This window comes from Micropterus salmoides, unplaced genomic scaffold (genome assembly GCF_014851395.1).
Source record: "Micropterus salmoides isolate LMB-PRFRI ecotype aquatic unplaced genomic scaffold, ASM1485139v1 Ms_hic_scaffold_3, whole genome shotgun sequence".
NCBI classification, from domain to species: Eukaryota; Metazoa; Chordata; class Actinopteri; order Centrarchiformes; family Centrarchidae; genus Micropterus; species Micropterus salmoides.
Genome location: NW_024042261.1, coordinates 4,981,973 through 4,998,561, shown reverse-complemented (window position 1 = coordinate 4,998,561; position 16,589 = coordinate 4,981,973). Strand labels below are relative to the sequence as shown.

The 16,589-nt window shown below is 41.0% G+C and overlaps 1 protein-coding gene across 1 annotated transcript in view; it reads left to right on the top strand.

Annotated features, from left to right (window-relative positions):
- The window catches only part of pipox (pipecolic acid oxidase), a 50,497-nt gene that overhangs the window by 16,528 nt on the left and 17,380 nt on the right, over positions 1-16,589 (top strand). The window contains exon 4 of the mRNA XM_038693552.1: positions 10,546-10,728. Coding sequence (XP_038549480.1) covers positions 10,546-10,728 — 183 coding nt within the window. The remainder of the gene's footprint in view (positions 1-10,545; positions 10,729-16,589) is intronic.

The following is a 16,589-nucleotide window of genomic DNA, read 5'->3' as shown; positions in this document are numbered from 1 at the left end:
CGACTCTCGCTTGGCAAATGAGCTGAACCAGTTCTACTGCCGCTTTGACAGTCAATCGTTCACCATGACTCTTCCGCTCAGTTTCAACCCCAGTCCACCATCTCCTCCCCCTACTCCTCAGAGTTGGCCAACTCCACCCCCTCCCCTCCTCTCCCCATCTCAGAGGGGGAAGTCAACAGACTATTCAGGAGGCAGAAACCCCACAAAGCAGCTGGGTAGGACTCTGTCTCCCCATCCACCCTGAAGCACTGTGCTGATCAGCGGGCTCCGGTGTTCACAGACATTTTTAACACCTCACTGGAGACATGCCATGTGCCAGCCTGCTTCAAAGCCTCCTCCATCATCCCTGTCCCCAAAAAACCAAGAACCACAGGACTAAAAGACTTCAGACCCATCGCCCTGACCTCTGTGGTCATGAAGTCCTTTGAACGCCTTGTGTTGTCCCACCTTAAATCCATCACAGACCCAATTCTGGACCCCCTGCAGTTCGCCTACAGAGCCAACAGGTCTGTAGATGATGCAGTTAACATGGCCCTTCACTACATCCTGCAGCACCTGGACTCCCCAGGAACCTACGTCAGGATACTGTTTGTGGATTTCAGCTCTGCTTTCAACACCATCATCCCGGCGCTGCTGCAGGACAAGCTCTCTCAGCTGAACGTGCCTGACTCCACCTCCAGGTGGATCACTGACTTCCTGACAGACAGGAAGCAGTATGTTAAGCTGGGAAAACATGTCTCTGACTCCAGGACCATCAGCACCGGATCCCCTCAAGGCTGCGTTCTTTCCCCACTTCTCTTCTCCCTGTACACCAACAGCTGCACCTCCAGTCACCAGTCCGTCAAGCTTCACCCTCATTGGGCTCATCTCTGGTGGGGATGATTCTGCCTACAGGTGGGAGATTGACCATCTGGTGACCTGGTGCAGTGAGCTCAACACTTTAAAGACAGTGGAGATGGTGGTGGACTTCAGAGAGAGCCCAGCCCCAACCTCACCCATCATCCTGTGTGACTCCCCCATCACCACTGTGGACTCCTTCCGCTTCCTGGGCACCATCATCTCCCAGGACCTCAAGTGGGAGCTGAACATCACCTCCCTCACCAAGAAGGCCCAGCAGAAGATGTACTTCCTGCGGCAGCTGAAGACGTTCAGCCTGCCAAAGACAATGATGGTGCACTTCTACACCGCCATCATTGAGTCCATCCTCACCTCCTCCATCACCATCTGGTACGCTGCTGCCACTGCCAGGGACAAGGGCAGGCTGCAGCGCATCATTCGCTCTGCAGAGAAGGTGATTGGCTGCAATCTTCCATCACTTCTGGACCTGTACGCCTCCAGGACTCTGAGCAAAGCAGGAAAAATTGTAGCTGACCCCTCCCATCCCGGTCACAAACTGTTTCAGACTCTCCCCTCTGGCAGGAGGCTGCGGTCCATCAGGACCAAAACCTCTCGCCACAAAAACAGCTTCTACCCATCTGCAGCTAGCCTCATCAACAAGGCTCCCCCCCCTTGCAAATAATACAAATGTCTCTGCACATGTAAACACTATTTAATTTCATGCACAAACCATATTGCACACATTTGTTGTTAATTGTTAAATCCTTGTTGTATATTTTTATATTGTCAATTTATATATTTAGTTGCAATACGTCTGCACTACACATACCCAGAATAATGCATATGTTCTGCAAATAGTTGTATATTCTGCAAATAGTTGTATTATTTCTCTATTCACTTTAATATTCTTATATAACTTGTATTGTCTATTCCATATATATATATATTTCTACAATTATTTATGTCAACTATATGTTTGTCTACGTGTAGCACCTTATCACCAAAACAAATTCCTCGTATGTGTGTAACACTACTTGGCAATAAAGCTCCTTCTGCTGCTGATGCTGATTCTGATTCATCAAAGCTTCTTACCAAATTTCTTTTCAACTACCAGTGCGAACTACAGGAGAGCTTAGCTCCTCTTAACAAGAAATGACATGCTATTTTTGCCATTATTTTGTATTTTTCCGTGTCATCATGGATCATGTGTAAAATCAGGAGCGTCAGGATTCATCCAGCCAGAGGTAATGATCACCGACCGTCCGCAGCGCGCCGAGCTGCTCTGCAACTTCTCTCCCCAGCCCTGTCCACTCCCTCTCGCAGTGGACGGTCTCTTGGCAATGCATAGGGCAGTGAGAAGCATGTATGATGTGTCCACCTCTATACTAATGTCACTTAGGTCCCCCAGCATGCAGAGTGATGGGAAAACTGGGACAGGGTACCTTAGCCAAATATCAATTTGGCTAAGGTACCCTGTACCTATATGATATGATTTGCATATCTTCTGCCAGAACTTTTGGACAGGTGCACATTGCCACATAGCATGTATGTAACTATCAGATACGTTACCTGAGCAGTTCAGGCAGATGTTTGACTGCATAAGACCCATTCTGAACATCCTTTGTCCTGTATAATGTGTTGTATGGAGAGTTTCATACTGTATGAGTTGTAGATATGGATTTTTTGTAATTCTAAATGTTTTTAAACCTGTTTCCCCTCCTTCTTCTTCTCTGGCCCCTTTGCCAACTGGCAACAACAAGGTAGCATCTACTGCCACTGACACCCCCTTGTGGAAGGTATATAGCCATGCTTCCATAACTCCAGTCCACATTGGGAGGCCGGCTTGTCACATCGCTGCCTCATGCATCCCTAAAATCCCTGTATTGACTTCGCATAGGCCTGTTAAACGAGACAGACACATTCGTTTCAGCGATAGTAATAACTTAATTGGGATACAAGCTTTATCGTCGCCTCAGGTCATTATGTCTGCTTTACCACAGTATAGATCACTAGAGTTGGCTCTTCTTAATGTTAGATCCCTCTCAACAAAACTTTCATTTTAAATGATTTTATCTCTTCTGCTGACTTAGACTTTATGTTTCTGACTGAATCCTGGCTAGGTCCTGGTGATCACAGTCAGCTTATTGAATTATGCCCCCCGGATTATGACTATTTTAGCCGCCCCAGGGAGAGTGGCCGTGGGGGTGGCATTGTGGCTGTTTTTAGAAAGCACTTTAAATGCACTCAAACTCTGTGTAACGATTACTCTTCTTTTGAAGTGCTCTTATTCAAACTTGGTGGCCCCCCACCGGTCCTAATTTCTGTCATCTACCGCCCCCACAATCCAGCTGGTCCCTTCATGCTGGAATTCCCTGAATTTTTATCTGATCTTGTTTAATATGAGGACAGAGTCCTTATTTGTGGAGATTTTAATTTTCACGTTGACGAGTCTTCAAATTAAGGACATCTTTATATCTGATCATCAGGTCATTCATTTCCACTGTGAACTACAGGCTGCTAGTGTTGTCCAGTCTTTATCAAAACAAACCCGCAGTTTAAATGAGCAGAGCACCTCTAAATTTGGTGGCCTCTTCAGTTCATTTAGCAATGTGCCCCTTGATATCTCCTCCACTAATGATATTGTCAACTATTTTAATTCCCTCTGTTCCTTAACCCTTGATCTCATAGCCCCTCTGAAAAACAAACAATACTTCAAATCTGCAAAGCAACCCTGGTTAAATGCAGATATCAGAAGCTGCAAACGGGAATGCAGAAAAACAGAAAAAATCAGGTCTCCGGGTCCATTTCACAGCCATGAAAGAGTTACTATCTTCATACAATAGGTTGGTGAAAGATGCAAGAGCTCACCATTTCTCAAATCTTATTGCGGTCCACCAGCACAATCCTAGTTTTCTTTTTAAGACTCTCGATCTGTTGGTGAACCCTGCCTCTCCCTGTGCCTCTGCTGATTGTGATGCTGATTGTGAGATATTTTTAACACACTTTGTCAGTAAGGTGGAATTATTAAGAGCCGGTATTAGCCCAAACCCTGCCTTTGTAGATGTTGTGCACCCTACCCAGGATCCTTGGAGTTCCTTTTCTTCTATTACCATGGCAGAGCTTATGGAAATTATGTTGAAGATGAAGCCTTCCTCTAGCTCTCTTGATCTGATTCCTGCAAAGTTTTTAATAGAAGTTTTGGATTATATTAGCCCACACCTGCTTTTAATTTTTAACAGCTCATTATCTACTGGCTGTGTCCCGGTCTACTTCAAGACGGCATGTGTACAACCTGTCTTAAAGAAAACTACCGCCCAATCTCTAAACTGCCTTTTCTTTCAAAAACCCTTGAAAAGATAGTTTCTAAGCAGCTCCTTGCTGTAATGGAAAATAATTGTACCTTTGAAAAGTTCCAGTCTGGCTTCCGTTAACATCACAGTACTGAGACAGCACTCTTGAAAGTTACTAATGACCTCCTAATGAACGCTGATGCAGGCAATACTGTGTTAAGTGCGGCCTTTGACACCATTGATCATGGCATCATGTTAAACAGACTGAGGCACTGGGTGGGGGTATCTGGTACTGCTCTGAACTGGTTTGCCTCATACTTATACAATAGGAAGTTTTGTGTCTCTATAAATAATTTTAAATCTTCTTTCTCTACCACCAACTACGGTGTGCCTCAGGGGTCAATACTTGGACCTATTTTGTTTTCTATATATATGCTCCCCCTGGATATGATATCATACGCAGGCATGGTATCTCCTTCCATTGTTATGCTGATGATACACAGTTATACCTACCTGTACAGCCCACCGACCTTAGTATGTTGAGTTCATTAAAGGACTGCCTTACTGACATAAAACATTGGATGTCGAATAATTTCCTACAACTTAACTCCAATAAAACAGAAATCCTGGTTATAGATAACCAACATCTCTGCAATCAAATTCTGCTCTCTTCTTCTACAACACGTGAAGCCTGTTGCAAGAAATCTTGGCGTGCTATTCGATAGTAAGTTATGCTTTGAGCATCATGTTTCTAAACTGGTCCAGTCCAGCTTTTACCACCTTAGAAATATCGCAAAAATAAGGCCTATTTTAAATGTTACAGATGCAGAAACTGTTACACATGCTTTTATCTCCTCACGCATTGATTATTGCAACAGCCTCTTCACTTGCCTTAATCAGAAAACCCTAAATAGATTACAGACCGTACAGAACTCAGCTGCTCGGCTCCTAACTAGGACAAGAAAATATGATCATATCACCCCTGTTTTAGCATCATTGCACTGGCTCCTTATTTGTTTTAAGATTGATTTTAAGATTTTACTCATTACTTGTAAGGCTATTCATGGCTTGGCTCCTGATTACATTTTAGATATTTTAACTCTGTATGAGCCCTCCCGTGGCCTAACATCTTTTGGCAAGGGCCTCCTGTCTGTTCCTGGAGCCAGACTAAGAACAAAAGGTGACAGAGCATTTGCTGTCAGGCCCCCCAGGCTCTGGAACGACTTGCCTGAGGAAATTAGGCTGGCAGGGTCGGCTTCTTCTTTCAAATCTCTTTTGTAGCATGTCTACATTGTTTTAATAAATTTATGAGAATTAATTCCCAATTATGAATTTTAATATTCAGAAAATATTAATCCATAAATCTTCTCGTTTCGCGGGGCACCACCGGAGTTGTAATTAACCCAGAGTCTCCGGATCTCTGGGTAGCTTTTAATAATTATACAATTATTCACTAGTGATCAGTTAGTTAATAATCGCACAATTATCTTAAATCAGTCAGTCAGTCTCATATCGAATGGTAAATTCTCTTGGCAGGGACTTAGAAGTAGGCAATACACACAATTCCTTGATTACAGTGGAGTTTATTAACTAACTAAGGTGAAATAAAAATGTGGTTAAATACATCAAATAAATAAACAATGGCTAAACAATGAGAATGTGGGTTTCGATTGTGGGGAGCATTTGACTCATACGGCGGAAGAGAACTAATGAAAGTAAGCTATGAGTTTAAGAGTTAAAAGGATAATTAACAACTATGGGACCTCACTGATCACAGAGTGCAGGGTTTTGGTCTTACTGCGTGTGGCTTCTCCCAGCCGGGTGTTGGTGAACGGCCTCACACTGGCTGAGATCCGTGCGTTCTCAGTTAGGACAGCTTAAAGCTGTCGGCCAGATGCTTTCTCTGCCAGGGAATTGCTCCGGAGGTCCGTCTTTTGTCGACTTTAATGGAGAAACTCACAGTGGGGCCCAACCGTGGTGCGGGTCAAAGGTTTGGTCGTCCTATGTTACTGCTGGCGGGCCACGTGCCTGGGTCTGAGGAGGGATCAGTGGAAATTAGCTCGACAGATACAGCTTAAAAAAGAACTTGGTTGTTCTTGAATTAAAACTAGTGTAACTTAACGGACTGATAACTTTAACAAAACAAAACCAAAGCAAATAAAACAAGTACGCTGCTGAAACGAGGGAAAGCTGAGGTCGCAGCACTTCACGTGTGTAGCTTGAAACGAACAAAGGCCTTAGCTGCACCTGGAGACGGGGCGCACTGGGCGTGTGCCGACGCGAAGTTTGAAGAGGCCAGGAACCAGCTGGGACAAGAGAGAAGCACAAGAGGGCGAACCAGCGCGTGTGTTGCGCTTTTGTTGGTTGGGGCGTGATTCCCAGAGGGCAGTCCTTGTTTCCGGTTTCCAGAGGGACTGTCTTTCTAAACTTTTAATGTCTATAAAGAAAGGAAAATCTATTTGCGCATATTGTAGTCAAATATCTTCCCACAATCAAACCTTAATTGTCACATGGCTGTACCGTTCTTAGTTTTAAGCACTTGATAAAAAGTGTCAGATTATTGGACATGATGAATACCGGGTGACATTTATACATTAAACGGCATTTCAGACGATGGCATGCAATACTTAATTTGTCTACTTGGGGGAGTTCGGGTTACATGAGGATAGCTCTGATTAATCCTAAAACAATCTTCTCAGGAGCTGGGGAATTTGGTTAGTTAACATTAAATTCAAGCTGGAACATTAATCGAGTATAGGATGACATTTCTTAATCATATCCTTTCTAAAGGAATTGTCAGAAAGTACTGTAAACAAGCATTGGTTACACATAAAATGAAGGAATGTTATTAACCTTGCTGAAAATAAAAACACTGCCAAATTAACTTATTTAGATTCTTTTCAACAACAATTAACAACTACATGGTAACATAACTACTCAAATGTAGTGGAGAGACCTAGTCACTAACTAACTAAGAAAACTAAAACAAGGTAATGCTTGGAGTTTTGAGGAGACAGTGCTTTGTTTACACAACGGAGTTCAGGGTTGTCCCTGGTGTCCTGGATTTTCTCACACCTGTCCGTGAAAAGGAGTATCTCTTTGATGTGAGGTAATTAAACACAGAGGAAGGACAGTTGCCATGGTTATATGTTTGGGGGGCAGTTTAGGGTTTCCTGCCCTCTCTTACGAAGAGTTTTGATAGGCTGTTCAGGAAAACGCTAATCGCTGGTCAATGTTCCATTGTCAGTTTAACAGTCAAGCACCGCGTTATCTGGCTGCGGCATCAATAGGTGGCCAGTTTTACGATCAGGCTGCTCAGAGACAGCACTTAGGGAGAGAAACCTTTCACCTCTTCCTTGGAGTCGCATCAGCTGTCTGTAGAGGGTTGATAATCAAACTCCCTCCTCCTCCTGTCTGGGAGAGAAGAGGAATTTGGAGTAGTCCAAATTTATAAAATGCACAAATCCACACTGTTGGTACACTTTTAAAAATTTACTTTTACCGAAAAGCATATCCAGATTTTATCTGAGCTGCCACTCATTTTACTATTCCTGCTCTACCGTTCTTATTACTTTGTTTGCTTGTCTTGTCTTTCTTACCTCCTACAGAACATATTTGTTATACTTTATTGTGATCCTTGTTCTTATATTCTGTATTTTATCCTCCTGTATCTTTTACCCACGTGGTTATTTGTTTTTGTATTTTATGTGTGAATTGTTGTGAAGCACTTTGTACTTTGTTTGATAAGTGCTATATAAATAAAGCTTATTATTATTATTACTATTTGCATCCAGAAGTTTGGGTCTGGATTAATGGATAGATCTGTCTCCCACTTTAAGAATGGGAGAGAGATTGAACCATCTGTTTTCAACAGTAACATGTTTATCTTTGATAATAGCTTTAGGGAAGAGAGTTTAAGAAAGTCTGTTAATATTGGAGGTAGATCTAAGTCCATTTTGACTTTGACCGAATTATGGATTTAATATGGAGATATTTATTATTGCTAATTCCATATTGTGCCACCAGATCCTGGAATGGAATAAAGTCACTGCCCTGGATTACATGCTCTAGATGCCTTCCTTTATCCCTTTATCATACCACAATGGGGAATTTGGCATTTTCTTATTTTGGAGGATGTCAGGATTGTTCCAGACTGGAGTAAGTCTGCATGGGATAGGTGAAGACCTAGATATTTTGAGAAAATTCCACCAGATTGCCAGGGAAGTGCTTAATTTAATGCTTTGCAGTGCGGGTAAATTTTAAATGTCCACATTAGCGGACATGGAAAATGCATAACAGAAAGACACATAAAGTTAGTGTGTTGTGGTGATCGGCACACTCGCCTGCGTTACACACGCAACACATGCACACAGCCCAGTCAACTCAGGGAACATCTGTGGTGGGGTTTCAAACTAAACTCACCAGTCCGGAAGAGGCCCTACATGACATTCAGTGCGTCCTGAGTGCGCAGCTTACGAGTAGCACTACGGACTACGGGAGGTAATTCCGGTGTTGTGGGAGAATTACTAAGCCTGTCTATCAGATGCGAGAGGCGTCACTTGGTTGTATTTTCGTTGGCCAACTTTTGAATTTAAGCTCAGAATTTTTTGTTTCCTTGCTGGGATCCAGAAGAGGAGGTTTTTGCTGAGATAAGGACTCACCCATTGGTTGAACCGTGGGCTTTGTATTGAGCTCTGTATAATACACTGTGGTAGTGTTGTAGTCAAGACCGCCCAAACTGAGACCAGGTCATGGTCAAGACCAAGACCAGAGTTTATCGAGACCGAGACAAGACCAAGACTTTTAGGGGCTGAGACCAAGTCGAGACCAAGACCAGTTCCCCACATTACATGACACGCAATAAAATGTGGAACAAGATCATAGGTACTTCTCAAATTGATCTGAAAGCTCCACATTCCTGTAAAAACACCCACATACAAATGCTAAGAGCTGAAATAAATGTAAGCATCTTTATTCAGCACTCCTTTTCCATGCTGACCATCGCGTGGAGGGGGGACAGTCGTTAACGGGACCAACACATTTTTAAACAGGGTTATTTGTTGCATTTGAAACAATACATTTTACATCCAGTCAAAGTTAGGATGTTAACAAATCAAACAATGCAAAAGCAATTTATTGATAAAAAGTTATGGTCTTGACTGGTCTTGAAATAAAATCCTAGAGTCCTCAATGACCAAGACAAGACCGTGTACAAATGCAGTCGAGTCCAAGATGAGACCAAGACCATCAAAAAGTGGTCTTAAGACTTGAGTTTCGAGTACTACAACACTACACTCGCACGGTCGTGCTTGGGCCCTAACTATTGATTTACTCCAATTAATGGAGTAGTCTGAGATGGATGAGAATTTATCTGTAAGTGTTATTGTCTCAGAAAGATAAGTTTGGGAGTTTAGGAGGAGTAGTAATCATCTGCATAAAGGTTTATCTTGTAGTGTACATTTTCTTCAACCCTGCTTGGTGCCCTTCTGAAGACTGAATCTTGGAGAAGTATGATTATTTGTCCTGACAGAAGCTCTTTGGGAACTGTATAATGTTTCCAGTTTACCCTATCAAATGCTTTCTCTGCATCTAAAGAGATCACTGTAGTTTCCAAATTGTTAATAGTGGAGTAGTATATTACATTAAGTAGCCATTATACACAATAAAATAGAGTAAGATTAAACAGCAGGAGACGCATTAAAGAAAAGGGGACCTGTAACACTTAGTTTGCCCTCTGGGGGGGACACGGGTTCCATGAGAGAACAATTGATCCTCTCACTAGGGAAGAAATTGTTATTTCACATTAAATTCGAGCTGGAAAATTAAGTAGCACAGGATAACATTTCTGTATCATATCTTTTCTAAAGGAAGTGTCATAAAGTGTTGGGGATAAAGCATTAGTTAAAACATAAATTGAAGGAATGTCAGTGATCATTGCTGAAAATTAAAGAGCACTGCAAAATTTACTTATTTGTGGTTTCTTCTTTTCAACAGCAACAACGTGGTAATATAACTACTCAAATTTAATTAAAACAAGGTAATAGGCAAGTTTATAAGAGACAATATTCATTTGTCCACATAAAGGAATTCGGGGCTTGTGCAGGCGTATTTCTATACCACAAAGAGTCTTTTCCTGTGCAGGTCACAAAGGCCAAATCTTGGGAGGAGGCCCCCTTGGGTAAAATAACCAATCTCACCTTTCTCTCAGGGGATACAAAGTGAGATATTATAGATCTTCCTTTTTGGCATAAAATAATAAAACACACTGGCTGGTCCACTACACATTTAATACCAATTTCACTTTAAATAAATAGGGCAATTAAGATGGTCAAACATTTTTAATAGCCATTACTGATTCATGTATCAGTTAAAAATTATGCCACTGAAAGATTTTCATTAACATTTTCTCTTTTCCCAGGGGCAGTTTCAAAAGTTTGGTGGGGTCATAAGAGACAAAGAGAAGGTAACCGACATCAAGCCTGGCCCTGTTGTGACAGTGTCAACCTCTGCTGGTGTTTACCAAGCCAAGAGTGTGGTGATCACCGCTGGACCCTGGGCTAATAGACTGCTGGCCCACACTGGCTTACATTTGCCACTAGAGGTATTCAAACTCTTGATGTCCCACGTGCAATAATGTTCATACAGCTGTGTTTATATGCAATATTGCACTTTAAGGGCCTGATTTACTACTAAAGGTTTGCGTGAGTAAAAACGTGTGCAAAGTTGATAACACCAGCAAATTAGCATGTAAGCTGATCTACTAACAGTGTGCACGCAGAATGACGTCTTTCAAAAGCGCAAGGTAGTACCTGTTTGTCATTTAGTACTTTTGCCTTAATGAATATGCAATTTGGGGCGTAACATGCAAATACATTTATTTACTACACGCAATGTGATCTACCAAGCCTAAACGCAATTTCACGTGAGTGCAACAGCCTCTGTATTTAATATTAGTAATTTGAAAGCAGTTAAGCAGAGATGGCTGCTGTTATTGTTACCAGAAGGAGACACAGCCGTAATGAAAGAAAACGTAGAGAAATTAACATTAGATAATATTATTCTATATCCAATATATAGAAAAACAATTATTTTATTTTATTTATTCAATGAACTATATGAATAGATTTTTTTATACTTTCCTTTAGCTTTGGCAATACTGTTGCTTTAACATTCATGCCAATAAAGCAAATTTCGTTTCGACCAGATTTCTTTTCTCCGTGAGATGGAAGAGTTGAGAAAGTTGCGTGACGCATCTATAACAGGTACTAAAATTGCATGTGCAATATTTTAGAATATAAACGCAATTTAGCAACATGTTAATGATAGCAATTACACCTAGCGTTTGGTAACACTTAAGCATAGATTGCACCTTGTGATCAAAACTAAAGGATATTATGTGTTGTATGGATCTCTAAAGTATAATCTGTAGCCGCTTTTATACAGAATATCCGCAAATATGCCACATTCACTCATTCATACTGAACAAAAGTTTGCGTCAAAATCCCGCAACCATGTGTGCTTTCACATAGTGATCGGGCCTTATGGAACCCGGAAACATAATACCGACATGCCTGCTGTGGCTTTTCACACAGACATCGTTCCGTCTCTGTTACTACCAACGTTCCTGACCCAGAGGTACATCAAATCGGACCCCCTTTCTTGCTCCGTACCTTTCATACAGCACAGCGAGCCAGCATATTGGCACAATACTCCTGGAAAATAAGGCAGTGTGAAAGTGGCTTGTGGTTTATGAACAGATTGCTGTCCAAGTTGCAAAATGCAACCTAAACCTAACAGCCTTGAGTTATTACCAAAAGCTAAATGTGCTGGCTGTATACCATACTTATCCCACCTAGCATGGTATTTCAAAAAGTTTCAAGTGTAGCAAAACTATAGTTCATTTGTCACAGCGAAACAATTGAAGATGTTAGTAGGGCTCTCAAGCCTCACGCATTCACAGTGAGACACACGCATTTCAGCCAGTTCACATGCTCTCACACCAGACCTTATATTTCTCACGCTGAGAAGTAGGCTAAGTTAAGAGATAACGCCCGCGAAGTTGTCCCGCTATATACAATTAATGGACGATCCTTTTTCTGCTGAGTTCATAGCTTTCCCTGTACTAAAATGCCAGAACACACACGGAGTGGAAGTCGGAAGCACAAGACCCGATGGATGCAGTAACTGTAGGTGCCGATTCCTTTTTTGTTCCTGGACGAAGTCACTTGTCTGTGATCAAATGTAGTGTATATATAGACAAATTTGTGCTAAATTATTATTGATTCAATCAAAAACTCTCCACCCTCTTTGCAACCAGAAGCTTTGGCTTTTTTGGCCACTGGTGAAAAAAGTAACATAGGCCTATTCAGATCCTTTTTTCTTTTTTAAAATAAAAGTAGGCCTACTAATACCTCATTGTAGAAATACTCTGCAAGTACTGCATTGAAGTAAAAGTATGTAAGTCGGCTACAAAGCAGAAAGAAGAAAGAAAAGCATATTATTATATTATTATTCCTCATGCATTAATGTAGTTTTTTGAAGTTCAACTATTTTGTATCAGACTGCAATTAATTATTACTTTTATTATATATTTATCAGTTGATTATTTTCTCTATTAATCGATTGTAATAAATTCTGAAAATAGTGAGAAATGCTGTCACAGTTACCCAGAGCCCTGCGTGACACCTTCACAATGCTTGTTTTGTCAGTACAAACCTCAGAATGATTTAAAATACATTAAATTAATCAAAAGTAAAAACAGCAAATCTTCACATTTGTCTAGCTGGAACCATGAAAAATGACTGATACCAAACAGTTGCCAAAAATCAACTTAACTGATGTAGTTCTACTAGCTGGACTTATATAAACTGTTAAGTAATTTAATTTGTATCAAAAATACCATTTTCTAAACTCTCTAAAAAGCTTACTGAACTGAAGCTGTCAGATAAATGTAGTGAAGTAAAATGTACAATATTTCCCTTTGAGATGTTGTGGAGTAGAGTTAGAGAAAGTGGCATGAAAAGAAAATACTCAAGTTCAGTACAAATACCTCTAATGTGTATTTAAGTACATTACTACTTTGTTACTGTCTATGTTTTGGCTCTGGACAGAGTGCTATTATCCATCATGATGGTGAAAATGGCTGGCCTTGAGCCACAGTGCTCTAAGTGGGAGCCCCCTACTCCTCTCATCAAGGCATTAAAATGTGCAACAAACAATTACAACACAAAACACCATTCAGAAGCTGAAATGTGTAGCCTACTCTCTTTCTCTCTCAAACACACAAACACAGCTTGGTGTACATGCGTAGGGCAAGTTCTGCAATCCTACTGTTGGCCTATGTGTACAATATACATTGAACACTGCTGTTAAGTGGGCTCGTTTGGGGCCAAATTTCTTTTTATTTTTGATACATTTGTATTTTCAAAATATCAGTATATATATAAATAGTCTTTGTTTTTTTCAGGTTAATTATGAATAGGTCAAATTTTACAGCTAGTAAAAACTTGAGTGAATTGGCTGGGGCCGAGGGGCCACTGCTGCAAATATTTGACCACTGGGAATACAAAACCAAGGTATTTTTCTTGCCGGGTTAGGCTCTTGGCACCCCAGGGCTGAGTCAGCTAATAGGACCGGTAGCTGCACGGCTAACTAAGCTAACTAGCTACAGATAGAGATAGATAATGTACAGCTAGCAACAGTTAGTGGTTTAGCAAAACGTAAAGCTACCCATCAAGATCTTCCATCAAGAATCTCTGTAAATCATCTTGTTACTTAAATCTCTGTAGGTCTTTGAGGCTGTGTTGTGTCCTGTTCATGCCACGTTTACTAGGTTTTGTTGCCCACTCGCCCGGCTCTGGTTCCCAATCAGGCGCCCCCGACATTATTCCCTGCTGGGTAACCACTAACACTCCGCTGGTGCTCCGAGCTCCCGGTGGGGCAGAGTAAGCTAATTTGACCACTAGTTGCACCGTTTACTGAGCAAATTAGATAATGGCAGCTTAGCAGCAGTTAGCTGTTAACTTACTTCAGCAACAAGTAAAGCGATCTGTCCATCAGGAAAGTCTGTAAATCACAGACTTGAGGCAGAGCAGCAGGGAGACATCAGAGAGAAAACTAGAAAAAATTTTCTCGATCAAGTATGATCCAAACACTATGCTTCAGCAGCATTATAAAAATTTAGAAAGCTTTCCATTGGACGCTAAATTAATAAACGCCCTGAGTGTAGAATGAGTCTAATTTTCCAGGAAATGACAGACTCTAAAATATCTTCAAGAATACCTACAATACAATATTTTTGTCACTGATGTGCCAGACACTGGCAAATTGTTTAATGTATAGTGCAAGGCATATCATGTAAAACATTTAAACATTGATTTTGATTATTGCATGTTTCTGTAAAAATACACTCAGCAGACAGTCCATTTTTGTTACCAAAGTTCTTATACTTTGGTCTTTGTTTGCATATTTAGTAGATAATCCAAAAGTAACTAAAAGTTATCAGGTTACATTACTTTTATATTGTGGTACTTTATTACTTTAAGTAATCCTCACAACACTGCTGACTGGCTTGTAAACACAGCTCGGAAAAATGAAGAAACAAATCATAAACCTAGAGACATCTGAATGTGACCGCTGTAACTGACACAATGATCTGGCATTGGATGGGTGAAGAGCTTAATGTTGAAATACTGCAAGGCTGATGAACTGGAACCAGGAGAGTGAGGAACACACAAACACAGACAGAGAGAGACCGAAAGGGAGCACTCAGAGACACAGTTTTCCCTGTGTCTCCTTTCCTTTCACCAATTGGATATTGCCCAACCTACCCTTAAATGCCCACCTGAAGATGCCACAGAAACAAAAGCATTACTCCTCCATATTTAAACAGCTTAGAGGCCTTAGTCAGCAAAGGAGTCTTTTCCTTATTGCAGTATGCCACCCAGCTTGAAAAGAGAAGGTAATGGGAAAACAAGCAGACAGCTGTTAGAGTGGAGAATTGGAGTTGATATTGGAATTGCATTATTCAGGCTTGCAGCAGGCTGGGGGGCCTGGGGAGTGCAATGCCTGAGTGAAAAGGTAAAAAAGCACAGGCTCTGAGCTCATTCACTCGCTTCTGTCTGAATTTTTATGCTCCCTGGGAATGAGTCCACAGCTGGTGAGTTCATTACATTGAAAGCTCCTGAACAATGTTCTCTTTATTATTGCCACCCTCAGATGGACGTCATTTGTACAACCATGTGTACATTTCATTAAATCCTAATTCTCATTTCACCACCACGGAGCTACTTTTGTAATTGCACTTCCATTAGACAGAAAAAACTGATGAGGGCGATGGAGTAGGTGGTGTTATGTATGTTTGTATTTTAAGGATTAACCAGTATGGGTTTTTATTGCTGGTACTAAGGTCCAAATTTTGTGCCAGTGTGTATTCATACAGATTTAGGATTACTTGCATCACTTGTGTGATGTATTGTTCAGTTGTACAAGTGTTGTATTGTTCAGTTGTACAATAAATATATAATCAATTAATGATTTCTATAATATCTGAGGTAGCCCACACTGACTACTACCAAGATTGTCTTGACATTTGTATGAACATTGAAATACCAATTCCTAGGCCAATGAGAAGTCACCTGGAAACCGTATGATTCCGTTTTATATTATGATTATGATTTATATAGAGATTCCATATTTATATTCCAGGATCCTCTCCCTTGCTCCACAGCTAGGCCAAATTGTCAACTGTGTATGCAGGCCATCTCTAATCAAACAGGCAAACTGACAGCTTTCAAACAGCACATAAACTGTTGATGTTATTGGTCCCATTTTCCATCACTTTACGCCCCCCTCAGGACAAATTTTCCAGTTAGCACAGCTGGTGTGGCTCTTTCAAAAGTAAAATTAGTGAAATAGTAGTAAATAGTAAAAACTAAATGTATTTGCTGCTTTTATATCTGCTTGTTGCCACAGCAGGTTATTTTTGTTGTGATGATGGGGCAGCTGTGGCTCAGGAGGTAGAGCGGGTTGGCCGTTAATCGGAAGGTCAGCAGTTCCCCCAGGCTGCATGTTGAAGTGTCCAAGATACTGAACCCCGAATTGACCCTGGTGGCTGTTCCGCCAGTGAATGAATGTGTGTGAATGCAGATGTAGTGTAAAAGCGCTTTGAGTGGTCGAACAGACTAGAAAGGCAAGTACGGAGCATGTTGTGATTTTGCATGTTGTTACCAACATAGGTGTGGTCTGACCATAAAATGACAGTAAAGATATTCAATAGTAAAGCTTTTGAATTTACCTATTAAACTATTAATCATAAACAGAATTTGATTAAATGCATAACAACATTCCAAACTAACTAATGGGTTCACATTTTTTCCAACACAACACAAAGAGGGAATTTTGTACTGAAAAGACTGAAACTTGGGAAACCTGCTGAATTTAAATCAAGGAGTTTTGTGCATC